General features: G+C 61.7%; 1 protein-coding gene across 4 annotated transcripts; it reads right to left on the reverse strand.

The window, feature by feature from the left end:
- Positions 1-2829: 2829 nt before the first annotated feature.
- On the reverse strand, positions 2830-25511 carry NR1I3 (nuclear receptor subfamily 1 group I member 3). 4 transcript variants are annotated; one of them, XM_043535450.1, is made up of 10 exons: positions 25389-25486; positions 21538-21741; positions 18388-18518; positions 16190-16371; positions 13392-13627; positions 11798-11943; positions 10936-11052; positions 10495-10600; positions 5404-5559; positions 2830-5292 (listed from the first exon to the last, which is right to left on the reverse strand). In XM_043535450.1, exons 2-9 carry the CDS (start codon positions 21726-21728, stop codon positions 5430-5432), a joined length of 1239 nt encoding a protein of 412 aa, XP_043391385.1. In that variant the 5' UTR covers positions 21729-21741; positions 25389-25486; the 3' UTR covers positions 2830-5292; positions 5404-5429. The 4 variants fall into 4 exon arrangements, with proteins under 4 accessions (XP_043391385.1, XP_007070006.3, XP_043391384.1 ...); XM_007069944.4 differs by having other exon boundaries at positions 2831-5559; positions 21538-21738; positions 25389-25511; XM_043535449.1 differs by having other exon boundaries at positions 2831-5559.

Below are 25511 nucleotides of genomic sequence, written 5' to 3' on the forward strand. Positions count from 1 at the left end.
TCAACAAGGACAAATGCAGAGTCCTGCACTTAGGATGGAAGAATCCCATGCACCACTACAGATTCGGGACCGAATGGCTCGGCAGCAGTTCTGCGGAGAAGGATCTAGGGGTTACAGTGGACGAGAAGCTGGATATGAGTCAACAGTGTGCCCTTGTTGCCAAGAAGGCCAATGGCATTTTGGGGTGTATAAGTAGGGGCATTGCCAGCAGATCGAGGGACGTGATCGTTCCCCTCTATTTGGCATTGGTGAGGCCTCATCTGGAGTACTGTGTCCAGTTTTGGGCCTGTGACGAAGCGGGACTGTTCTTAATGTTTCCTCTGAATATTGTGGGGGTGCCTCAGTTTCCCCTATGCAGTTCTTAAGTATCTAGGTGGTGGGATAAGGGTGTATGGTCGTTGCAGAGCCCTAGAGGGCAGGTGTGTGCAGGGGTCTGGACACAGAGAATGGCCAACACCCTGTTTCCTGGCAACTGATGGCCTGGCCCTTCCCTCTGCCAGGTGAGAGCTAAAGGGTTGGAGAACAAAGGAATCAGGTGACCTCCTGGCCCGGGGAAAGGGACAAAGCCCAGAGGAGGGGGGGCTGGAGAGAGTTTCAGTTTGGGGCTGGCTGGGGACATGGAGTGAAGTGCAGACGTGGTTGTCTGGCTCACTGCCCCCCAAAATGGACCCGGCTGAGGGGTCCTGTTCTCTGCACCTACAAGCTCTGTGTTAGACCATGTTCCTGTCATCTAATAAACCTTCTGTTTTACTGGCTGGCTGAGAGTCACGTCTGACTGCGGAGTTGGGGTGCAGGGCCCTCTGGCTTCCCCAGGAGCCCACCTGGGCGGACGCGCTGTGGGAAGCACACGGAGGGGCAGAGGATGCTGAATGCTCCAAGGTCAGACCCAGGAAGGTGGAAGCTGTGTGAGCTGTGTGTCCTGGAGACAATCTGCTCACAGAAAGGAGACTTCCCCAGAGTCCTGCCTGGCTTCGTAGGGAGCAGTTCCAGAGCATCGCCCGGGGACTCCGTGACAGGCCCCACACTACAAGAAGGATGTGGAAAAATTGGAAAACATCCATTGGAGGGCAACAAAAATGATTAGGGGACTGGAACACATGAGTTATGAGGAGAGGCTGAGGGAACTGGGGATGTTTAGTCTACAGAAGAGAAGAATGAGGGGGGATTTGATAGCTGCTTTCAACTACCTGAAAGGGGGTTCCAGAGAGGATGGATCTAGGCTGTTCTCAGTGGTAGCTGATGACAGGACGAGGAGTAATGGTCTCAAGTTGCAGTGGGGGAGGTTTAGGTTGGATGTTGGGAAAAACTTTTTCACTAGGGGGGTGGTGAAGCACTGGAATGCGTTACCTAGGGAAGTGGTGGGATCTCCATCCTTAGAAGTTTTTAAGCTCAGGCTTGACAAAGCCCTGGCTGGGATGATTTAGTTGGGGATTGGTCCTGCTTTGAGCAGGGGGTTGGACTAGATGGCCTCATGAGGCCCCTTCCAACCCTGATAGTCCAGGCTTCTGTGATTCTAACACCCTCCCCCCACAGACATAGCCTGCCACTAACACACACACAGACACCCTGCAATTAACACCCACCCACAGACACAGCCTTCCAGTAACACACACACACACCCTGCCACTAACACACACCCTGCCACCATCACAGACGCACACACTGCCATTAACACCCACCCACACACCCCCTGCCAGTATCACACACACAGAGACACACACATCTTGCCACTAGCACACCCACCCACCCTCACACACAGACACACACATACACCCCGACACTGACACCCACACACACCTCACACCTGCTATGCACATGGACTCACTCACTCTGACCCTTGCTCCTGGCCATGTGTTGGTCATGCCTGGCCACGTGCCCCAGCTCTCCTCTGCGCGGCCTCCTGCATCCCCACTGGACGCTGGGGAAGGCCTCATCTGCACATCCCCCTCCGACTGCACTGGGCACCGTGGCTCAGCTGGCACGGCTGGCCCTCAGTGGCAGGCAGCGGCATTGGCTCCCTCCAGCCAGGGCTGTGTGCCCACTGTGTGTGTGTGTGTGGGGGGCAGTGAACCCAGGGGCAACAGGGCCAGGGCCCTGGTGCATGTCCCCAAGGGCAATTGCTGGGCAAGTGCCCAGCTGTGCACGTGGGTGGGGAACGGCACATCCCAGGGCAGCAGACAGAGCCAAACCAGCGGCTGCTGCGAGCCCATCCCTACGGAGGGAGCTGGGCCCAACTCCTGGCAGCATGCCTGCCCTGGGGAGAAGCTGCCACGTGCAGCCAGCCAGTGCCCAGGCTGGGAAGGAGCAGGGCATGGCAGGGGCAGTGCCAGCCCCCGCCAGCATAACCCCCCTCAGCCACACGCAGCCCCATGCCCTCCCCCCACAGCTGCAGAGCGCCACACACCCACAACCCCACCCCACTGCTCAGCCCCACAGTGCCCAGTGTGCACCCCTGCCCAGCTGGGCACTACTTGGGCTGCCCTCCCTCCTGCAGCATCTCTGACGCCCCCACACTGGCTCAAGAGCTGCCCATGGGCAGGGCTGGGCTCTGCTCAGTGTCTTGGGCGTCTTTCCCCCGTTGCCCAGGGCCAAACGGCAGCCCCCGCAGGCCAGGCCTGGCTCTGGGACTAGCATCCGGCTGCGTTGCGCCCTGAGGGGGGCACGTCAGCAAGGCAGCCTTGGCTCAGCAGAGTGGAGCCAGGTGGGCGTCAGTGACTGGAGGGGAGTGGGAGGGCGGTAATGGGGGGGAGGAGCAGCGGCAGTGATGGGAGGGCGGGGGTCAGGGACAGAAACCAGGAGGGCAGTGACCAAGGACAGAGAGCCAGTGGGGGTGGGGAGGCTGCCTGGGAAAGGTGCTTAGGGAGAGGGAGGCCTTGGAACTGGGGGAGGGAAGGAGACAGAATTGGGGAGGGGGCAGGGTCTCCCAGCTACCTGAGCGGGCCATTTGACTGGGAGAGGGTGTTGGGGGAGACTGAGTGACACTAACAGACCAATTGAATGCTGGGCCAGGGAGCCAGGACTCCTGGGTTCACCTCCCACTGTTTCTGTGGGTGCCCTGGGGCAGGTCCCATCCCCGTGCCTCAGTTTCTCCCTGTGTACAATGGGGAGAATAGCCCTGCACTGCGTGGGGGGCCTGACAGAGAATGGGGTAAATGAGGGGTGCCAGGAGTAGACCATGTTTTCAATGCCTCCCCCACCCGTGCCCCCACAAGCAGGTGCCTGGCTTGCACCACGTCACTGCCCCAAAGGAGTAGCTCTCAGGTGTAGGTGGGCTGTGGGAGCGAGGGGGGGCGGCTGCCCCCCGTTAGAGGCACAAGGAGAGTGAATAAATAAATGAGGCTTTAATTTGGCCCCTAAAGTGTGCTAGTGACAGACATGTCCCAGGCACCATGGCCCTACCCCTACCCGCCCCCCCCAGGAGCCCAGCCTGTCATGTGTCCCCCCCCCCAAGCTATGCCCCCAGGAGTCACAGTGCCACGTCTCTGCCCATGCTGCCAGCAGCCCAGCCCCTCATGAGCCCCCAAACACAGCCATGGAGCTGGCATGGTGGCATGACCTGGAGCTGTAGGGTGGCCATGGGCGATGTCCCAGGTGTGGGCCAGGCCCATGGCTGATGGAGGGAAAAATGCCTAGGGCAGGGGGTGACACATCACCCCGCATGGTGAAGGGGGGGTTATTGGGGCTGGGTAAAGCTGGTGCCCGACGCCCCCCCTGCTCTACACTGGGAGTGTTTCGCTGGAGTAAACGGCCGCACCCGGGACAGGTAGGACACCTGGGTTCTTTGCCCACTGACCCCAGGGCCTCTGGGCACTGGCCTATACTGAGGACTCACAACTCCAGCGACAGCCCTCAACCAAACACCCTCCCCATGTCCAGGGCCACGGGGCAGGAGGGACCCAGTCAATAAGACCATGCCCACCCTACAAGGGCAGCTGATCTCCTTGGCCCCCCAGCTGGGCCCCTCTCGGCTTTACTGGCTGCACTTTTGGGCTCTTGGTAGCTAGAGCCATGGCCCTCGGGAGCGCCAGGCTGAGAAACCAATAGCCAGAGGCTCAAGTCACAGCACTGCTTGGTGCCTCAGTTTCCCTGTTTAAAATGGTCAATCCTGTGCAGGCCGGCGGGCTGGGAGGGCACTGATCCTGTGCTAGGGTGGGGCAGGGTCAAGGGGCAGGCCGTGTACTGGGGTGGGTAGGACTGAGCGGGGTATGTCCTATGCTGGGGTGGGAAGGTGTGGCAGGACCGAGGGGCAGGCCCCATACAGGGTCAGCCCCTGTGCTGGGGTGGGGCAGAGCTGAGGGGCAGGCTCTGTGCTGGGGGGGCAGGCCCCACACTGGGGTGGGGGATCAGTGTTGAGGGGCTCATTCCCTGTGGGATGGGGCAGGGCTGAGGGCCAGGCCCTGTATGGAGCGGAACAGGCTCTGTATGGGGCGGGGGGCAGTGCTGGGGTGGGGCAGTGCCGAGACACAGGTTCTGGAATGGGGCGGCAGGCAGGGGTCAGGGTTGGGGGGGCACTGTATGGTGGGGAGGGCTGGGGGATGCAGGCCTCGTGCCAGGCTCTCTTGCCAGGCTGGCTGCAGGTGCTGGCACATACTGGGCAGGGCCCTCCTCCAGGCATGTGAGCTGCAGTGGGCAGCCCCACCGTTCCTGCTGGGCCCAGAGCAGGCCATGGGGAGTCACAGGGCCTGCCCCACTTGTGGGTGGGACTCCCCTTCCTGCCCTGGTGTCTTACTGTCTGTCACGCGCAGCACTCCTGCTCCCAGCGCTGGGCCTGGCTAGGCTCCGGTGCAGACGCTGGCCCGAGGTGACACTGGGCAGACAGACGAGAGCCCCCAAACCTGCAGATCCAGCCGAATAGCCACATGCCCAGTCCCACCCCTGCCCGGCTGCAGCGTCTAGCATCTGGGCCTGCCTGGGCTCAAGCGTCAGGCTCGGGTCTGGTCCAGATGCAGGCTGGTTCTGGCCTGTTTCAGCCGTGTCCCTGGGCTGCTCTGTACAAGCGGTACTGGCCAGGCAGGGGCGCAGCTGAGCCGAGGGGTCGGTTTTGATTCCTCAGAGCCGCAGCCGACCCAGTCCTCCCGGAGCTGAGAGCAGGTTGGATTCGCTGAGCGGAGGGGAGAGGATCAACAAGTTCTGGCAGCAGGGTCTGGCTGCGGGGCTCAGCCGAGGAGTCCCTGAGCTACTGGGGGGCAGCAGATGGGCCTGGAAAGTAGGGGGGTGGGCCCGGTCCAGTGGGGTCCTGGCCCCAGTGAGGCAGACCCTGTCCAGTGGGGTCCTGGCCCCAGCGAGAGGGGCCCCGGTCCAGTGAGGTTCTGGCCTCAGCGAGAGGGGCCCCGGTCCAGTGAGGTTCTGGCCTCAGCGAGAGGGACCCCGGTCCAGTGCGATCCTGGCCCTAGCCAGGGGGGCTGGCCAGCAGGTCCTGTCTCTGGGCTCTAGCTGATGATCTCGGAGAGCAGCGGTGTCATGATGGTCAGGTCCTGGATGTGCAGGATCTGCCGTGTGTTCTCCACCTTGAGCGTCCGCAGCTCGGTCAGCAGCAAGAGCAGCTTTGCGTAGAGGAGCCTGAGACAGAGGGAGCCAAGTGTCAGCCCCTCCTGCCCCAGTGGTCACTCTGCACCATGGCAAGAACAGCCCCGTCCCCCCTGCCAGGACTCTATTCCACACAGTCTGGGTAAGAGACAGGGGAAACTGAGGCACGTGAAGGGGAAGGGACCTATCTATGCACAGGGTCAGGGACAGAACCCAGGAGTCCTGACTCCCAGCACCTTGGCTATGAACCCACTAGACCCCACGCCCCTCCAGAGCTGGAACTAGGGCCCGGGAGTCCTGTCCCAACTCCCATCCCCCCAGCCCCAACTGGCTGTTTCACAGGAGGTGCATGTGGCTGGAACACAAGGGGGCGGGGGGGCTAGACTGAAAACCTTTGGGCTAAGCAGCTGCCCCTTGGGTAGGAGGTGGCTGGGTCCCACTGGGGAGGGGCTCCCAGGCTGAGCCCACCCCTTCCCTGGCTAGGGAGAGTGACCCCAGCGCTGTACCGCCCCCACCCGCGACAAAGGCCCTTTTGCTTACAGCTGCCCAAAGGCAAACCAACCTCTGGCTGGCTGGGGCAGAGGGGGTGCTGGAGAGGGCTGCATATTAGTGATAAGGCCTTGTGCATACAAGTGTGAGCAGGGTCTGAAAGAGCTCTCCCCTGACAGCTAGTTGGGGAGGGGGTGGGACTTCAGGAGCAAACTGTATTTCCATGAACATACCTACTCTGCCCGAGGTAGCCGGCAGACAGTTGTGTAGCTCCAAGTGATCAGCTTTGGCTGGTGTTGGGTTACAAATCACCTAGTGAAATGTTATCTTCATTGTATGACTAAAGGGGAGCAGAACTGTACTGAACTTGCCCCAGTTGAGGGGGTCACCCTCAGCTGAAAGCAACTCGCTAAGCCAGGGCTGGAAGGCCAGAGCCCTGTGAAAGTCAGAGGGGTAGAGACAAGTGTTCCAGTCAGGAGATGTGGCCTCTTCCTAAGGGCTCTTGGTCTGGTTTAACCTGGTTCTCCCCACTGTCCTGCACTTAGGACGGAAGAATCTAATACACCGCTACAGACTAGGGACCGAATGGCTAGGCAGCAGTTCTGCAGAGAAGGACCTAGGGGTGACAGTGGACGAGAAGCTGGATATGAGTCAACAGTGTGCCCTTGTTGCCAAGAAGGCCAATGGCATTTTGGGGTGTATAAGTAGGGGCATTGCCAGCAGATCGAGGGACGTGATCGACATTCGACATTGGTGAGGCCTCATCTGGAGTACTGTGTCCAGTTTTGGGCCCCACACTACAAGAAGGATGTGGAGAAATTGGAGAGAGTCCAGCGAAGGGCAACAAAAATGATTAGGGGACTGGAACACATGAGTTATGAGGAGAGGCTGAGGGAACTGGGATTGTTTAGTCTGCAGAAGAGAAGAATGAGGGGGGATTTGATAGCTGCTTTTAACTACCTGAAAGGTGGATCCAAAGAGGATGGATCTAGACTATTCTCAGTGATAGCAGATGACAGGACAAGGAGTAATGGTCTCAAGTTGCAGTGGGGGAGGTTTAGGTTGGACATTAGGAAAAACTCTTTTACTAGGAGGGTGGTGAAACACTGGAATACGTTACCTAGGGAGGTGGTAGAATCTCCTTCCTTGGAAGTTTTTAAGGTCAGGCTTGACAAAGCCCTGGCTGGGATGATTTAGTTGGGATTGGTCCTGCTCTGGGCAGGGGGTTGGACTAGATGGCCTCCAGAGGTCTCTTCCAACTCTGTTATTCTATGATTCTATGATTCAAAACAAAGCTCAATAGGCTTCATTCAGAGCCTTTTGTTATTGTAGGTACCCAAGAAGAGCTGAAATCCCTTGTGGTGGGGCAGTGTTTCTGCCCAGCCTGCTGAGGGCTAACAAGAATTACCAAGAGACTGACCCACAGAGGTCACAGCAGAGAGGCAGATGGCAGCAGATGGCGGGTGGCTGGCAGAAGCGGCCAGCGAAAGTGGCAACCAGTCATCTGGTGGGGCTAGGTGGAGAGGAATGAGCGGCTGGCGAGGCAGCCAGCCAGCACAAGTGCTCAGATGGCAGAGCAGCAAGCTGCACCTCTGAACCCTGGGTCCTCACTGACCAAGGACAATCACTGTGAGTGGGGTGTGGTGAGGGAGCGGGGGGGCACAGTATAGGAACGTTTGGTTGTAGAACTCAAGAACGTGAGGCGGAAGGGTCTGCCCCACGCACGCTGGTGTCCTGCTCAAAGTTTTATGGTTATGAATCCTGCTTGTGGCATTTTCTCTAACTAATGCTGGGTGACTTCCCTCCTCTCATTAAAAGTTTCTTTTCTACACACAGACTCTGTGCTTGGAGAGGGGAAGTATTGCCTCTCAGAGGAGCCCAGGGGTGGTATGTCATTTCCCCAGGTTACTGGGTGGGGCCTCGAGCTGGTTCTGTGTTCTGTTGTTGAAAACAAACCCCTAGATATTGAACCTGGCCCTGGTTGCTGCTGGCTCCACCTAGCAGAAGGGTTACACAAGTATGTGTGCTGCAGGATGTCATGTGAGCAGGTGCACACAGATGGCCATGGGAGACGTACACTTAAACGGCTGTGAAGTGTGTGTCTACAGTTGTGTTAAGGCATGAGTGCAAGTATAAGTAGCTGTGTGATTTGTGTGTGTGTGATTTCTGGGTGCTGGGCATGGATGTATGTGGCTGCGTCGGTGCGCAGTGTCCATGCGTGCGGTCATGTGAGCGATCACAGAGGGGTCAAAGTTCTCCCTGTCCTGGGGGAGCAACTGGGGGGGCTGACTCCCGGGAGAGAGACTCCAGAGCTGGACACGAGAACCAAGCCCAGCGCTTTGGAGTGGCTCAGAGCACAGAGACAGGACCTTGTGAGGGACTGCACAGGAACAAGCTCCCACAGCCTTGGGGTTGGGGGACAAGCTGGGCCTGCCCCAGCTCCCCCAGACTCAGGGCAGGGGGTGGGGGCACAAGCCGGGCCTGCCCCAGCTCCCCTAGACTCAGGGCGGTGGAGACAAGCCAGGCCTGACCCTGCTCCCCCCGACTCGGGGAGGGGAGACACGCTGCGCCTGCCCCAGCTCTCCATGCAACACAGGCCTGCACAGACTGTTCCATGGTTTAGGGTCCATTTCTCTGCTCGGTTCTGCTAAGGAAGCTCTGGTGGTCATAGTGAGCCCTGGTCACAGCTCCCAGAGGGGAGTGGCAGCAGGGGCCGTCCCCAGTGGGGCCTGCTGGGACCCAGGGCTTGGGCTGGGGTTGAGGACGTGGGGGATCCCCCGCAAGAGGGAAAGGTAGTGAGGCTGGACCCCTGGGGGTGCAGGCACTCGGGGAGACTGGAGCCATTGGCGATGCTGTGAACCCAGCCACCTCACAGGGACGGTTCCCACAATCCTCTCTGCCTGGATCTCCTGAGTGCTCAGCTCTGCTCCCTAGCCCCAGAGGGCACGGTGGGACCCTCTGCCCTGGCCCCGGCCATCTCTGGCTGCCTATTGCCTCCCAGCCCGCTGAATGGGTGGGTGTCACTGCCGGGGCCAGGGTTCCTGGGGAACATGGTGCCGATGGCACAGGGGCAATCAGTCCCTAGCCCTTGGCCCCTGGCCTCGCCACATCCTGGAGCCCCCATCAGGGCTCCCATGGGCCAGTGCTCAGCTCCCTCCTCCCGCACATGTCAGTGTGACCCCTGCAGGAGCATGCTTCCCCCAGCTCCTGGGAAAGCCTGGACGTCCAGGCAATGGGCAGAGGCCCCGAACAGCTGCGTCCCCCCGCCAGGCCCCATCTGATGGCCTTTGCCTCTGGCCTCCTTCCCTGGGCTGCTTGCTGCACCCGCTAGGCCCAGGACACACGGGGCTCACTCTGATCCCACCCCACCAGCGGGGCACGTGGCTGGGCCCCAGGACAGCTGGGTTCAATTCCCAACTCAGCCACGTGACCCTGCGTCAGGGCCTGACACACTTCATCTGCCCTCCAATCTCTCAGTCCCCAGCCCTACAGGGGGAAGATCTCTCCCGGGGCTGGGTGAGGATAAAGCCCACCCATAAGTAACAGGCCCAGACACCCCAGAGATAGGCTGGGTACCCACCTGAGCTCCAGGAAGGGCTCTCCCTGCCCTTTTCTGTGAGGCCACGCAGGCTGGGCCATGGTAGTGAGTGTCCCCTGCTGGGCTGCTCAGTGTCTTGGGCCCTGTTCCTGCCAGGAGCTTCCTCCTGCCCCAGCTTTGCTATTCAAGCTAGTGGGGGACCCTCACTCACCTGCCCGTGTGGGGCTAGGAGGGGAAGAATGTGGGAATTTTGGTAATATTTTTATAATTCTGCTATGTTCCTCAGTTTTCCTCCAGGCATGGTGTTGCTCTGCCCTGAGTGTAAAGAGCAGGAGCCATGAGGAAGCTGCCTGCGGTGACATAGATGGATAATTAAGGGCTGGCTGGGACCCTGGAGACCCCAAGGACTAAAGGCTCCACACCTGCCATTGTCAGTGTGGGGGTCCCAGCGGGCAGTGGAGGCGTGAACTCAGCAGGAAGACAATGGGGGAGACAGCAGAAGGTGGCTGGGAAGAAGAACTGGGCCAGGGTCACACACAGGCACAGGGAGCAGAGCCTGGTGTTGGACCGCGTGGCCCGTCTCTTCCCCTGTGCTGCTCTGGGCTACCTAAGGCCTCCCCATTCCCTGCTCCAGGGCATCAATAAACCTACTCTGCCTGGAAGCGGCTCTTTGTGTTGCCGAGGTGCCCAGCTCCTTGAGGAAGAGGGAACAAGTCTCTGCCCAGGAGCCTGGCTACGCTGGACTGGCTGAGCAGAGCTCGCAGGGTGGAGCAGGGGGCCCAGGGCTCAGTCTTGGAGGTGGAGAGGCCACATGGCCTGCCCTTATGGAAAAGCGGGGCCTCTGGGGGGTCTGGCGCACTGACTGGCACTGTCAAGGACTGGTAAAAAGTCAGCATGTGGCACCAAGTCTGTGGACCCGGGACATGGAGTCTCTTGCTCACCTGCCTTCCGGCAGCGGATGCCGTTGGTCAATGTAGCTCTTCAGCGTGAGGGCCATCTTCTCCTGCAGCTGGTCGACGGTGTGGCGCTGGGTGATGCCAGGGTGGTCTGGGAGAAGGCAGCCCTGGCATGAGCGTGCAGGCAGAGCAGGGGCCACGTACGCTGGGGTCGGGGGCACTTGCGTGTATGTGGAGGGCTCAATGCAGGAAGCACAGGGGCAGGAGCTACCCTGTTGTGCGGACAGAGCAAGCCCCGGGGGCTCAGTGCCCATCCCCCGCTCACAGGGCACAGCGAGTTCCACTGGTCAAATGATGGGGCCACGGATATGCCCTCATGTACCATCACACGGTCCAGTACCATGCCCATTGGGGTGGCGCAGGGTGGGAGGGGGGGCGGCTCAGGGCCCATGGTGGCTCATCCTGGGGGCCGGGGGTGGGGCTCACCAGGCGAGAACAGGACGATGGCCAGCAGCAGGACGTACTCAGCCTCGTGCAGCCTCAGCTTCTTCAGGCTGATGTGGAACTTGAGCAGCGGCTCCAGGTAGATCTGCTGGAACCCGGCTGGAGACAGAGATGGGGGTGATGGGGGAGCTGCGCTGACTGGCCCAGGGCTCCCCAGGGGGCTGGGGCTCCGAGCTCAGCTGCCAGCATGCCACAGCCCGGGGAAGTCGGGCTGTTTGGAGCCAGGGCCTGTGCAGAGCTGCGAGGTGGCTAGGAGAGGTGCACTGCACTGCAGGACAAGACAGGGTGGGGAAGGGCCTGCTCCTTGGGGACTGCAGCCTTCCAGCCCTGGAAGCGCAGAGAGAAGCAGGCCGCGGCTCTGCCACCCCTGCCCGGGAGACGGGCCCCAGGGCACCTAGCCTGGCCCTGCCCTGGGAAATGTCCTCGGCCCACCTGATCTCACCCATCCTGTGCCCCGTATGCCCTGCGGCAGCAAGTCCCTCGGGGGCAGCACGTGCAGCATTTCCACAGCTCAGTGCTCAGCCACTCGCTGCTTGGCACTGTGCGGCATAAGGTGCAGGGTTGTAGCTGTGTCAGTCACTATTCCAGCCCCTCCTGCCAGCCCCGGGGGGTGAGTCCCCCATAGGGCAGGGCACAGCGCTGTGGCGGGGCGCAGGGGGAACCACGGTTCTTGTCAGGGGATTCTAGGCAGGGCAGCCCACATTCCCTTCCAGGGCTCCCCTAGCCCAGGCCGTGGGAGCCCCTGTGGGGGACACTGGGGCCCACTGGCAGGGAGCTAGAAGCAGAGAGAACCCGGGGGAGTTGGGCCAGCCCAGTCCCTGCCCCTTGCGCCAGAGGGACTCACCCAGGGCACCGTCTTGGATGGTGTAGCAGTGCTGGCCGCACTCCCAGGCCTTGGTCTCCTCGTTGAAGACCGTGTTGAACTGGATCTGGCAGATCTCCAAAGTGGCGCCTTTGAGAAGCGAGATCTGGTCATCAATCCGCAAACTCCTTCCCAGAGAGAGCGAGAGAGAGCATGAGAGCAGGCCGGGAGCCGCTGCACAGAGCAGCCCAGGGCCATAGGCCATGTGCAAAATGAGGGCAGGGGGTAGGGACCCTGTGGGGGCTGAGCTGAGGAGGTTCAGGGGGGTGGGGGTACACTGGGGCAGCACGGGATGGGGGCCCAGGCATGTGGAAATGTAGGGCTGAGGGGGAGCAGGTGGGAGGGGGCCCAGGGACATGCCTGGGTGAATAAGGTGCAGAGCGGTGGGGCGCAGGCGGTGGGGGACCCAGGAATGTGGCAGGGCAGGGCTGAGGGGAGTGGTGGAGCAGGGGTTGGGGAGCCTGGGGACATGGCTGAGCAGGGAGATGGGGGAGCAGGATTTGCGGGTCCCAGGGATGTAGTAGGGCAGGGCTGAGTGGGGTACAGGGCAATAGGGGAGTGGGGTACAGGGCAATTGGGAAATGGCCCAAGAATGAAGCAGGGCTGGGGAGGGAAGGTTAAGGGGGTGGGGTAGCAGGGACTGGGGACCTCAGGGATGAGGCAGGGCAGGGCTCAGGGGTGGGACCAGGGATTCAGCAGAGCGGGCTGAGTGGGTTGCGGGACGGGGAGTTGGGATACAGCAGGGCAGGGGTCGGGGTGGGAGGAACAGGAATGTGGAAGGGTGGGGCTGAGGTGCAGTGGGGGAGCAGGGATGTGGCAGGGAGGGGTGCAGGGGGGAGTAGGGATGCGGCAGGGCGTTGGGGTGGGAGGAACAGATTTGGCAGGGCAGGTCTGAAGGGGTGGGGATGGGGAGTAGGGATGCAGCAGGGTAGGGCTGAGGGGGATGGGGGAGCAGAGATGTTGCAGGGCGGAGCTGAAGGGTGCAGGGGGGGATTAGGGATGCGGCAGGGTGGGGCTGAGGGGGAGCAGGTGGGAGGGGGCCCAGGGACATGGCCTGGGTGAATAAGGTGCAGAGCGGTGGGGGGCATGGGACCCAGAAATGTGGCAGGGCAGGGCTGAGGGGGTTGCGGGGCGGGGAGTTGGGATGCAGCAGGGCAGGGGTCGGGGTGGGAGGAACAGGAATGTGGCAGGGTGGGCCTGAGGGGCAGTGGGGGAGCAGGGAGGGGTGCAGGGGGGCATTGGGATAGGGGAACAGGGAGTCGGCAGGGCGGGGCCGAGGGGGGTGGGGGAGCAGGGATGCGGCAGGGCGGGGCTGAAGGGTGCAGGTGGGGATTAGGGATGCAGCAGGGTGGGGCTGGGGGTGGGGAGCAGGGATGCAGCAGGGCGGGACTGAGGGAGATGCAGTGGGTAGGAGCGGGGTAAAGCAGATGCTAGCCGTGCTGAGCTGGGCCTGTCAGACTCTCAGGGTCTCAGCTCCTGTTTCTCACTCCCCCTCCAGCCAGGCAGTGTATGAGCCGCCTGCCCCCAGCTGCCCCCCTCCCCGCTCCTCGGGGTGTGGGAGCCCAGCCGTGCTGACCTGAAGGCTGGGATCTCCTTGGCGAATTTAATCACTTGCTGGATGAGGACAGTGCTGAGGTCGGCGAAGTGGGGCAGCATGGAGAAGCTGTCAGGCAGCATGTCCTCCGGCAGGCTCTGCAAGGGGGCCAGGGGGCCGCCCTCCTCAGGCTGGGAGACCCCCTGCAGGACCTGGGGAACCCTGGGCTCCTGGGGGCTCTGAGGGCTCAGGCTGTGGATGTACAATCGCACCGGGGGCTGGGGAGACAAAGGCCCCAGTCAGCGACTTAGTGCTGCTGCTGTCAGTGGAACTGGCCCTGTGGAGAGGCGGCTGTCTCTGGGGTGTGGCGAGCCCCCTGGTGCATTGCCCTGTGATACAGCTGAGCCTTGGACTGCTGGGTGCACCTGCCCCAATTCCCACGCCTCGGTGGGGTGCAGTCCTGCAGACGCCATGGTTTATGAACCCCAGCGCTGCTTCCACACCGTGGCTGGGGGTCCTCTGCCGAGGCCAATCTCGGGGAGGAGCTGGGACCTGGGGGTCAGAACTGCGTGCACAGGATCTGCAAGTACAGACGCTGCAGCTGCAGTTGGGCCTGAGCGAGGAGCGTGCAGACGCGTGGCTGCTCTGGCCGGCTCGGGAGCTGTGCTGGGATCAGCCCAGGTGGTGTCTCTGTTCACCTTCCCTGAATGCCCCTTCCCACAGGAATTGCAGGTAGGCTCTGCCCAGGGCAGCCTGAGCCCACCCCTGGCTGGGATGGGGGAGGGGATGTGGACAGGAGGGAGGAAGAGGTGGGGGTGGGAAGCAGGGGGCAGAGGGGAGGGAGAGGTGGCTGGGAGGGGCAGGAGGAGCAGAGGGGTGCGGGTGGGGCTGGAGGGGCAGGGCAGAGGGGACGGAGGGGTGGGGGTGGGGCTGGTGGGAGAGGCGGCTGGGAGGGGCAGAGGGGACAGAGGGGTGGGGGTGAGGGGCAGGAGGGACCGAGGGGTGGGGGTGGGGCGGAAGGGGCAGAAGGGAGGGGTGGGGCAGAGGGGTGTGAGGAAGCGGGACTGTTCTTAATGTTTCCTCTGAATAGTGTGGGGGTGCCTCAGTTTCCCCTATGCAGTTCTTAAGTATCTAGGTGGTGGGGTAAGGGTGTATGATCATTGCAGAGCCCTAGAGGGCAGGTGTGTGCAGGGGTCTGGACACAGAGAGTGGCCGACACCCTGTTTCCTGGCAACTGATGGCCTGGGCCCTTCCCCCCTGCAAGGTGAGAGCTAAAGGGTTGGAGAACAAAGGAATCAGGTGACCTCCTGGCCCGGGGAAAGGGACAAAGCCCAGAGGAGGGGGGGCTGGAGAGAGTTTCAGTTTGGGGCTGGCTGGGACATGGAGGGGGGGCTGGAGAGAGTTTCAGTTTGGGGCTGGCTGGGACATGGAGTGAAGTGCAGACGTGGTTGTCTGGCTCACTGCCCCTCAAAATGGACCCTGCTGAGGGGTCCTGTTCTCTGCACCTACAACTCTGTTTTAGACCATGTTCCTGTCGTCCAATAAAACTTCTGTTTTACTGGCTGGCTGAGAGTCACGTCTGACTGCGGAGCTGGGGTGCAGGACCCTCTGGCTTCCCCAGGAGCCCGTCTGGGTGGACTCGTTGGGGTAAGCGCAGGGAGAGGCAGAAGAGGCTGAATGCTCCGAGGTCAGACCCAGGAAGGTGGAAGTTGTATGAGCTGTGTGTCCTGCAGACAGGCTGCTCACAGAAAGGAGACTTCCCCAGAGTCCTGCCTGGCTTCGTAGGGAGCAGTTCCAGAGCATTGCCCGGGGACTCCGTGACAAAAGGTGGGGATGGGGGTGGGGGTGGAGGGAGACAGGGGTGGGGGGCAGGAGGGACCGAGGGGTGGAGGAGGGGGGGTAGGAGGGAGGGAGGGCAGGGGAGTGGGGGTAGGGGGGACCGAGGGGTGGGGGTGGGGGGCAGGAGGGGGGGCAGAGGGGTGGGGGAGGGGGCAGGAGGGGGAGTGGGAGGGGGATGGGGGTATGAGGGAGGGGGGGCAGAGGGGTGGGGGAGGGGGCAGGAGGGGGTGGGAGGGGGATGGGGGCAGGAGGGAGGGGGCAGGAGGGCACCCCGTGGGGAGAACAGACTCCAACCCTGGCAGATTTGAAATTTGCCCCGTGCCCGCACATGGCCCAGTAACCAGCCCGATCCAATCAGGGAGCAGGAATCCCAGCATGTGACTCAGGTAGCCAATGGCAGCTGGGCTCAACCGTGGGGCGTGAGGCTGCCGCAGCAGCTGTTTTGCTTCCAGCCCCAGCGAGGGGGGAAGGGTCTGAGCAGCCCCCGCCTCCCCAGGCCCTGCTGGCCGGGCCGAGACTGCGGTCGAGCTGGATCAGTGTGCTCGGGGCTGGTTCCCGCCGGGGGTAGCTCTCGGGGCAGTGGCTGCCCCATTGCTTGCGGGGGGAGCTGGGTTGGTGTATGGGGGGGCTGGTTCCCGTGTGGGGGGTGGTGGCGGGGCAGTGGCTGCCCCACTGCTTGCCGGGGAGAGCTGGGTTGGTGTATGGGGGGCTGGTTCCCGTGGGGGGATGGCTCTCGGGGCAGTAGCTGCCCCATTGCTTGCCAGGGAGAGCTGGGTTGGTGTATGGGGGGCTGGTTCCCGTGGGGGGGGGGGTGGCAGTAGCTGCCCCATTGCTTGCCAGAGAGAGCTGGGTTGGTGTATGCGGGGGCTGGTTCCCGTGGGGGGGTGGCGGGGCAGTGGCTGCCCCATTGCTTGCTGGGGAGAGCTGGGTTGGTGTATGGGGGGGCTGGTTCCAGCGGGGGTGTGGCTGCCCTCGTGCTGCGGGAGGGCTGGGGCTCTTACCCGGCAATGCATGAACTGGGAGAAGCCGGAGTCGAAGTGCTTCTTGTGGGCCTCGATGAGGATGCTGATGAGCTGCTCCTGCTCCTCTGTCAGCTCCGCTGGCTCCCCCGCCAGCTCCCGCTCTTGCTGCTTCTGCTTCCGCAGGACCCGGCGCATCTGCAGAGCCTCCTCTGACATGATCACTGCCAGGCCACGGGGCAGGGGTGAGGGGCTTGCCCCAGCAACGGCTCCCCAGGCCCACGCTGACAGATGCCTGCCAGCTTCCTCTCCCTCAGCCCCGCCCGAGAGCCTGGGGAGCTTGGCATGGCGCTGCCCTGGTCATGGGCTCCATGGCCCTCCTGGCAAACCAGCTGGAGGGAGCGGGGCCTAGTGGGAGAGCAGGGACTGGGAGCCAGGGCTCCTGCGTTCTAATCCTAGCTCTGGGCTGGGGAGGGGTCTAGAGGGGAGAGTGGTGGAGGAGCAGGGCTGAGTCAGGACTCCTGGGTTCATCCTAGAGCCAGAAAGAAACCCCAACCAGAAAAGGACAGGAGTCTAGTGGGTAAAAAGGGAGCCTGAAACTAGGCTGCAAGGGCTCTCTTCCTGGCTGTGGGATGGAGAGAGGTCTAGTGGGCAGAGCAGGTGCCTGGGAGTCCAGACTCCTGGGTTCCAGCTCTCAACGGGGCTCACCAGTGCCCTTGGGCGAGTCTGCCTGCTCCACGGCAGCATGCTGGAGTGCTGTGAGTCCTGGAGGAAGGGGTATGGCCTCGTGGCCCTACAAGCCTGGGTGCTCCCGGCATTTGCCAGGGACGTGGCAGCGTTTGTTAGCCGGACGCTCAGCAGTGACGGGAGTAAAGACAGGAGAGTCGCTTCCACCAGGAGGGCCTCCCCCCCCCCGCCCCCAGTGCTATGGGACAGTTCTCCAGGGGGCCAATGCAACCCCCGCCAGACAGGGTTGCTTTTAACGCATCAGGGGCACCAGCCACCCTTCTCTGAGCTGGGGCTGCACCGGCAGAGGGTGGGGGGACTCAGGGCCGGGCAGGCAGACTCTCCAGAGTCATTACTGGAGTCAGATAGCGGATACTTGCTGCAAATCAGAGACCTTGGCTGCTCCACAGGGGAAGCACAAAGCAGCCCAGTGAGCTATCCACACAACCCCAGTCCCCCAAGTGAGCTATCTGCCCAGACCCCCCAGCGAGCTATCCATGCAGCCCCCGCAGTGAGCGATCCACGCAGCACCCAGCCCTCCCCAGCGAGCCCTCCACCCAGCCCTCCCCAGCGAGCCCTCCACCCAGCCTCCCCAGCGAGCGATCCACACAGCCCCCAGCCTCCCCAGTGAGCTGTCCACCCATCCCCCGCAGCGAGCTATCCACGCAGCACCCAGCCCATGCAGCGAGCTATCCACCCAGCCTCCCCAGCGAGCTATCCACGCAGACCGCCCAGCGAGCTCTCCACGCAGCCCCCAGCCCCCACAGTGAGATATCCACACAGCCCCCAGCCTCCCCAGCGAGTTATCCACACAGCCTCCCCAGCCAGCTATCCACCCAGCACCCCAGTGAGCTATCCACGCAGGTCCCCAACAACCTATCTGCCCAGTCCCCCCAGCGAGTTATCTGCCCTGCACCCAGCAACGCAGGGGCTACTCCTCTGGGTGATGCTCCAAGGCCCCTGCATGCCCTTACACTGCTGATGGCTTGATCCTCTTCTCCCTCCCTGCCAGCTGCTGGGTGGGGATGGGGACAGAGCAGATGCAGCAGAGAGTGGCTGGGTGGCTCTGCTGTCACCAGCAGGGGTGCTGCTGGGGGGCAACAAGGGGCGAGTACTAGGCAACAGTGACCTGGAACATATCGCATGGCACCAGCCCAGTGCCCTGCTAGCCAGGACCCCCTGCATGGCACCAGCCCAGCGCCTTGCCAGCCGGGACCCCCCACATGGCACCAGCCCAGCACCCTGCTAGCCAACCCCCCGCATGGCTGTGCTGTGCTGGGATTCCCGCACAGCATCAGCCCTGCACTCCTCTAGCCTGGCAGCCCCCCGCCGGGGCGTTCATTAATGGAAAGTGCCTGAGCCCAGCGGGGAGCACCCCCAGGCTGGCAAGGCTGCAGCACAGATACTCCCTGAGTGCCAATGTCCTGGGGAAAGTGGCCCTTGCACCTCCCCTGCCAACCTCCCCGGGGCCAGACACCAACTGCAGAAGGGCAGGGAGCTGAGCCCCGACTTACTGTCCTTCCTCATGCCCACGGCCAGACACTTCTGGAGGCGGCAGGCTTGGCACTGCCGGCGCTTGGCTTTTGTGATGGTGCAGTTGTGGGTGAAGGGGCAGGTGAAGCAGACGCCCTTGCTGATGGACCGCCTGCAAAAGAGGGGAGGGCTTGTGGGACAGGAGACACTCCCCCTACCCTGGGAGAGGGTCAGGGAGCCTTCCCTGCCCCTCACAGTGAGAACCCCAAGTGGGCATCCCATTGGACCTGGCACCGCAAGGCTCAGAGCAACTCAGGCAGGCAGCCCCGGCACTCCTCAGCGACCCGCCGTCCCCTCCCAGCCTTCTGCTGGCTTCACCCCCAGCCTGCTCCATGCAGCACTGCATCCCTGCCAGGCACAGCACAGCCCGCTGCTCCTGCTCCCCTCCCATCCAGGCACTCGGACGCCCAACCCAACGCCCAGCATCCTTGCTAGGAGCAGGGGCTTCTGGGTCATTTCCAGCTGCAAGGCACTGCTTTGTGGGATAGAGCTGGGGGAGCCGGCTCTTAGCTTCCTCTCCACCAAACCGTCCTAGCTACGCTTCCCGTGACGCAGGGCAGCCATGTCTGTGTGCCTGGGCAGGGGGCCGGGGGGTGCTGGCACAGGTATTGAGCAACACAGACATGTAACATGCCAACACGTCAGGGTGTGCCAGCTCTCTGCCCCCCCGAGATCCGCCCCCTGCGCAGATGGGTAGGCCCACATCTCCTATGCTCGCTCTCACACACACAGATGGTTATTCCAGCACACACAAACAGACAGATGGCTCTGCCAGCGCGTGCGCACACACACACAGAATGGTAAATGGTGCTGCAAGAAGCCATGGGGAAGAGGCTTTGCGCTCTGCCCACAGTAGTCATCTCAGGCATTGGTTGTCCTGGTCAGTTGCAATGCCCAGAACAAGCCCATCTGGCTCAACTAGGGAGTCTGGAACTGTTTCTTCCCTGCGTGGAGGAGAAGCCACAAACATTAAAGCTGCCCCAAAGCCTTGAAACCCCAACACCTTTCCCTGAGAATAAGCCTCACAATGAAACAGAGTCACTCTGGGGCAGGGGGATGGGAGACCTCAAAGGAACGTGCAGCATGCTGCAGGAAGTGGTGCAAGTGGCTCAGCGTGGCACTGGGGGCACGGTGCTGCAGGGAGCAGGGTGGGGGAGCAGAAGGGGCGCTCGCCCTGCACAGCCAGCGGTGACCCCAGTGCCCCAGACTGGCACTAGGGGGCACTGGGCCGCAGGGAGCGGGGTGGAGGCACAGTAGGGAGTGCTGTATGGGTGTCAGGTCGCCGGCAGTACTGTGCAGTGGGTAGTTACCCTGGTTAGCCATGCAGGGATGCTGCTGCCCATCAGGGCTGGCATGTGGCTCGCGCTGGCACGTGTCTCAGGCTGGCAGCTGCAGGAGGGAGCAGGTGAGGCCCAGTTCAGTCAGCACATCCCATTACATGACCGGAATCTGCACAATGGCCTAGAGCAGAGATGTTGCTGGGTGCTGCCGAAACGCAGCCTGGCTGGAGCCAGAGCTGGCCTGGGTGAATCTGGGGGGCTGGGCAAGTGGACAAGGGCCTGGGATCCAAGCTGAGCCAGTGCCAGCTGAGCCCTGCAGGGAGGGACAGGCCTGGACAGTCATGCCCAGCAGAGTGTCCCAGCCGCACCCTGCGTCACTGGCACGGCTGTACTCGCCTGGGCATCAGCTGAGATAAACCTGGGGTCAGCAGCAGCAAACGCTCGTGGAGACGAGCACGTGGCCGGCTGTGAGCCACAGGATGGCACAACCACAGGGCAGCTGCCATGAGGGCCGGACACAACAGACACTGAGCCAGGGCATTGCCTGTGTGCACACAAACACATACCATACCCTCCCCCAACGAACAGACATGCTATGCACACATGCCCACCCCAATGCATATGCATACCTGGGTACACACCCACATATATATCCCAATGTGCACTCCTGATATACACACGCCAGTGCATAACACACTCCTGCACACCCCAATATACGGACACATCCCAATACACACTCCCCTCATATGCCCCCCCGCACAGACACACCCACATAAACATCCCAGTGCACACCCCAAATATGCACATCAACACACACACACACCCATACACATCCACAACATACACATCCCTTAGAGAAACACCAGTTTACACATACACCTTGTACACTACACTTCCTCACAGCTGAGGGTAACTGCATCTGTATTCCCGCTCTGTGGCCTCTTGAGGCTTCTGGCTCTCAGCCATCACCTCACTTGGGCCAAGACCCACGTCTCGCTCCCTCCTGAGCAGCACTTTAAGGCTGCACAGCCCCCTGTGTTACACTATGACATCCCCAGCAAGGCCAGCACCTGCATCACGCCTTCTCGCCAAAGACAGTGCCTGGGCTGTTACCAGTGACCCCCCAGCCCTTCCCCAGCAGAGCCCATGTATTTGAAGGACAAAAGCATCCCAGAGGAAGGGTAACGGTGGGTGAGAAAGCTGCGCACATGCACTAACCAGACAGGCCCGGTCCGGCCGCCTTTCCAACCTTTCAGCAAGGTTCAGACCTGAATCTGTTCAAACTCAGCCTTTGTAACACACCCTCTTCCTTTGTTCTCTGTGACTGCCCTGCCCTAAACCAGTCTCTGCAAAGCACCTCAGGGTGGTACCTCTCCAGAGCTGTTTACAATCACCAGGGCTGTAGGAATCACCTCCCCCTGTTGCTGTTTTTAGGTCCTGGCAGAGCTGTGGTAACCCTCTCCCATGGAGCTGCTCCAATCCCAGGTCACAAAGATACAGCAACCATTCATAAACTGGATTCAGCATGGTCCCCTGAGATGCTGCATGCGGTTGCAATATCAGTCAAACCCCTACAAACACGCACATCTCACTGCACAGCTCCTCACATACAGGCACATAAGAAAACCATTACACACTACACATACCCTATGCACACATGTATACACACCACTGCACCCCCACACCCTAACCCTCCCTGTTCTGAGGGGTGTTGCGTGTGACCCAGGGCAGTGCCCTGCCTGCGCAGCGCCAATAGGAGGCAGTGTTTACCCTCGCCAGCCCCATGGGGTGGAAAGACTCAGGCCCAGGGAGTTGGAGTTGGCAGGGCGATGGCACCAGGGGGGCTCTCACCTGAAGAAGCCCTTGCAGCCCTCGCAGGTCATGACATGGAAGTGGTAGCCGGTGGCTCGGTCGCCGCACACGGCGCAGATTTTCTCCTCTTCCTCCGGCTCCCTGTCCTCACTGCTCCCAGCCCCAAGGCTCAGCACGCTGGGGCTGCTGCTGCTGCTGCTGCTGCTCTCCCTATCAGAGGGGCTGAGCATGGCGGGGAAGCTGCTGTGGGGAGAGGAGAGTCAGCGACAGGCCTAGGCTCCAGCAGACCCCACATGGCCCAGGTCAGACCATGCCATGTGGTCCTTCCATAGAGGCCAGTCCAGCCTGGTCTCCTGGCCCTCCCCCAGGAGACGGCTCCCCATCCTTGGGGCCCCATTCCTCCTCCACCCTCCCTTCCCCAGGGACAGGCCCCCCGTGGATCCCAGTCACGGAGCCCCCCCTTCCCCGTTGTTTATGCTCCTGCAGGCATTGTGCAGTCACATGACAACTTAGCTGTTGCTGTTGGTTGTACGTGGCAGGTGCCCAGATACTGCGGCGGTGGGTGGTGGGATAACTCCTGATTCATGCAGACACACACACACAGATGCTGTTTCTCTCAAAGCCTGGTCGAGTGGGTTTGGGGAGACCCCGTATCAAGTTCTATTAGGACCATGCCCAGCCTTCACCAGGGTTCCTGGAAGCTGGGCCACGGAGCCCATCCCCCACGCTCCAAAGAGCCTTAGGGGGAGCTTTTCTCTGAGCCGCTGGGCCGGGAGTAACCAGAACTGTGCCAACGCCAGCGAGGGAGGCAGCAGATGGCAGCGGTCAGATGGCCCCACTGCCTGTCACCTACCCACGGGGGATCTTCTACCAAGTGAACCGGGCCTCTCGGGGGCCATCTCGCTCCACGGGGGCTACGGAACAGGCAGGACCTGCCAGCAGGGGGCAGCACTCTCAGCTACAGCATTTCTCTGCCCCCAGTTACCCTCCGGCAGCCCCACTGGCCCCACATCCTGCCTCCACCTCTGCAGTGCAGCCCCAGTGCACAGTGTGTTGCTGCCTCTGGAACACTGCTGCCAATGCATGAGCGTGGCTAGCAGCCAGCTCCCCCTTCCACAGCTGAGCACGCTCTGCAGGGAATCCATCTTTTATCCCCCAACTACCCCCATACACCCCTCTGGCTATCCCCATACCCCCCTTCTATCCCCATACACCCCCATCTACCCCCATCTACCTCCTTCTATCCCCATACACCCCTCTGGCTACCCCCAGACACTCCCTTCTATCCCCAGACACCCCTCTGGCTATCCCCAGATACCCTCATCTATCCCCATACACCACTCTGGCTATCCCTATACCCCCCCTTCTATCCCCATACACCCCTCTGGCTATCCCCATACACCCCCATCTACCCCCATACACCCCTCTGCCTATCCCCGTACACCCCCATCTATCCCCATACACCCTCATCTATCCCCATACACCCCTCTGGCTATCCCCATACCCCCCCTTCTATCCCCATACACCCCTCTGACTATCCCCATACACCCATCTATCTATCCCCATACACCCCTCTGGCTATCCCCATACACCCCCTTCTGTCCCCATACCCACCCATCTATCCCCCCCCCGCCACACACACACACGTCTGTCCCCATACACCCCCTTCTGTCCCCAAACCCACCCATCAATCCCCCCCCCCCCCCGCCACACACACACCCTTCTGTCCCCATACACCCCTCTATCTACCTAGTGACCTAGCTCTCTCAGTACATAGCTGGTCCTGCTCACTGCTATATCCAAGCCCCATCACAATGGTTTATGGGTTGTCTCCTCTCAGCCCCTGGGGAGTAGGGACATTTGCTCCTCACTTTACAGATGGGCAGGAAGCCCCAAGAGAGCAGGGGCTGGCTTCACAGAGGGCCTGAGATGCTGTGATGCTGAGCTGGGACAGCACTCACTTTTAAGGACCTAGCAAATCACAGGAACACCCTGCGACCCACCCAGCCAGAGCTAGGGGTCTGGGCTCCCATACACTGAATGGTTGGTTTCAGAGTAGCAGCCATGTTAGTCTGTATCTGCAAAAAGAACAGGAGTACTTGTGGCACCTTAGAGACTAACAAATTTATTAGAGCCACAAGTACTCCTGTTCTTCATACACTGAATGCAGGGGAGAGCCGGCTGACACTGCGACCCACACAGCCAGAGCTAGGAGTCTGGGCTCCCATACACTGAATGCGGGGGAAGGCGCCTGACACTGTGACCCACACAGCCAGAGCTAGGGCCCTGGGCTCCCATACACTGAATGGGGGGAGAGGCGGCTGACACTGCAACCCACACAGACAGAGCTAGGGCCCTGGGCTCCCATACACTGAAGGGGGGGAGAGGTGGCTGACACTGTTGCGACCCACACAGCCAGAGCTAGGGGTCTGGGCTCCCATACACTGAAGGGGGAGAGGGGCGCCTGACACTGTTGCGACCCACACAGCCAGAGCTAGGGGTCTGGGCTCCCATACACTGAAGGGGGGGAGGGGCGCCTGACACTGTTGCGACCCACACAGCCAGAGCCAGGGGTCTGGGCTCCCATGCACTGAACGGGGGGAGGGGCGCCTGACACTGTTGCGACCCACACAGCCAGAGCTAGGGCCCTGGGCTCCCATACACTGAAGGGGGGGGAGGGGCGCCTGACACTGTTGCGACCTACACAGCCAGAGCCAGGGGTCTGGGCTCCCATACACTGAAGGCGGGGAGGGGCGCCTGACACTGTTGCTACCCACACTCCAACCCGCTGGGGAGAGCCACCTACGCCAGTCAATGGGAATTGCCAACCGAAGGGGTGTGAGCTAAGCCCTGCCCCCTCACCAAGCTAGGCACCTAAGCCCTGGCTGCAGGGGGGTGCCCAGCTCTGCTAGCCAGTCACCTGGGAGCCCCGCACATGGCATCTGGCACCTCAGGCCTTTCTGGTGAGAATGAGAGAGGCAGGTGCCTCGCTCCACAGCAAACTGTCCAAGGAGGAGAGGCAGCAGCAGCTGCTTTATTCATACTAGCCCAGTGGGTAGAGCACTCGCCTGGCTGACCTGGGTTCAAGTCCTCTCCTAGACCAAGCCAAGCATCACTGCAATGTGTGTGCAACGCTCTGTACCCGCCCAGCAGGGGCAGTTTTTGCTTCTCGGGCCGGACCTGCCCTGCCCTGCTGGAGTCAGGAGGAGCCCAACCTCTTGGTGCCTGTTGTGCTTGGTCCCCCTTGTCAAGGTGAAGCAGGCTGCTCTGAGAGCCAAGGTGACCTGCCTGGCTGTGGGGAGCTGTCCCCACAGTCCCCTCCCCGACAGGGTTAGTCTGGGGCCCGTGCGGGGATTGTTAACCCAGCCAGGGGGGAGATTAGCCAGCCTGGAGAAGGCAAAGTTCATTAGAAATGTGCAGCTGTCCAGGGCTGGGAGCACCAGGCAGAGATTGGCACCCAGAGGGGGATAGAGGGGGCAGGGAGGAGGCTGAAGGCCTGGGGCTGGGTGGCTCCCCCCAGTTGTGGTGGGGCAGGGGTAGCTGCAGAGCTCTCATGATTCCCCAGAAATCACTTGTTCAAAGCCCCCTTTCCCGACCAGAGACCTGCCTTATCAGTCTCCCTGCTGTTCACTCACATTGGCCCCAGTCCCTCTCACTCTCCTGAGTAGGGTTGAGCCCAGCCAGGGGGCCCTGGCTCGCCTGGGACCCCCATTGGTGCAAAGACCCGGGGACCTCGCCTGGCTGGCCCTGAATCAAGAGGGGCATTAACTTCAACTCCCTGTCTCTGTCCCTTCTTGATGCATGGAAACACAGGCAGAGACCCTGTGCCACCCCAGCCCCTCAGCCTAGCTGCCCCCCACCCCTCCCTCCCATCCCGGATGCCCACTCACCGATGGTGTGGGTTGGGGGTGTGTGGCTGGGAGCGGGTGGGGGGCTGTCTCCCAGGCTCCCCGCAGGTCGCAACTCTGCTCCCTCCCCAATGGCATTCGCACAGACAGATTCGGATTGATTTA

This window comes from Chelonia mydas, chromosome 24 (genome assembly GCF_015237465.2).
Source record: "Chelonia mydas isolate rCheMyd1 chromosome 24, rCheMyd1.pri.v2, whole genome shotgun sequence".
Classification (NCBI taxonomy): domain Eukaryota; kingdom Metazoa; phylum Chordata; order Testudines; family Cheloniidae; genus Chelonia; species Chelonia mydas.

What these genes read in the sequence shown, in the direction of transcription:
- NR1I3 (XM_043535450.1), bottom strand. Translation starts at nt 21,728, where the DNA reads ATGCTCAGCCCCTCTGATAGGGAGAGCAGCAGCAGCAGCAGCAGCAGC. An exon ending in CGTGGGCATGAGGAAGGACA is followed by an intron (nt 16,372 to 18,387) that starts GTAAGTCGGGGC and finishes GTGGCCTGGCAG; the next exon opens with TGATCATGTCAGAGGAGGCT. An exon ending in CATCCAAGACGGTGCCCTGG is followed by an intron (nt 11,053 to 11,797) that starts GTGAGTCCCTCT and finishes CTCTGTCTCCAG; the next exon opens with CCGGGTTCCAGCAGATCTAC.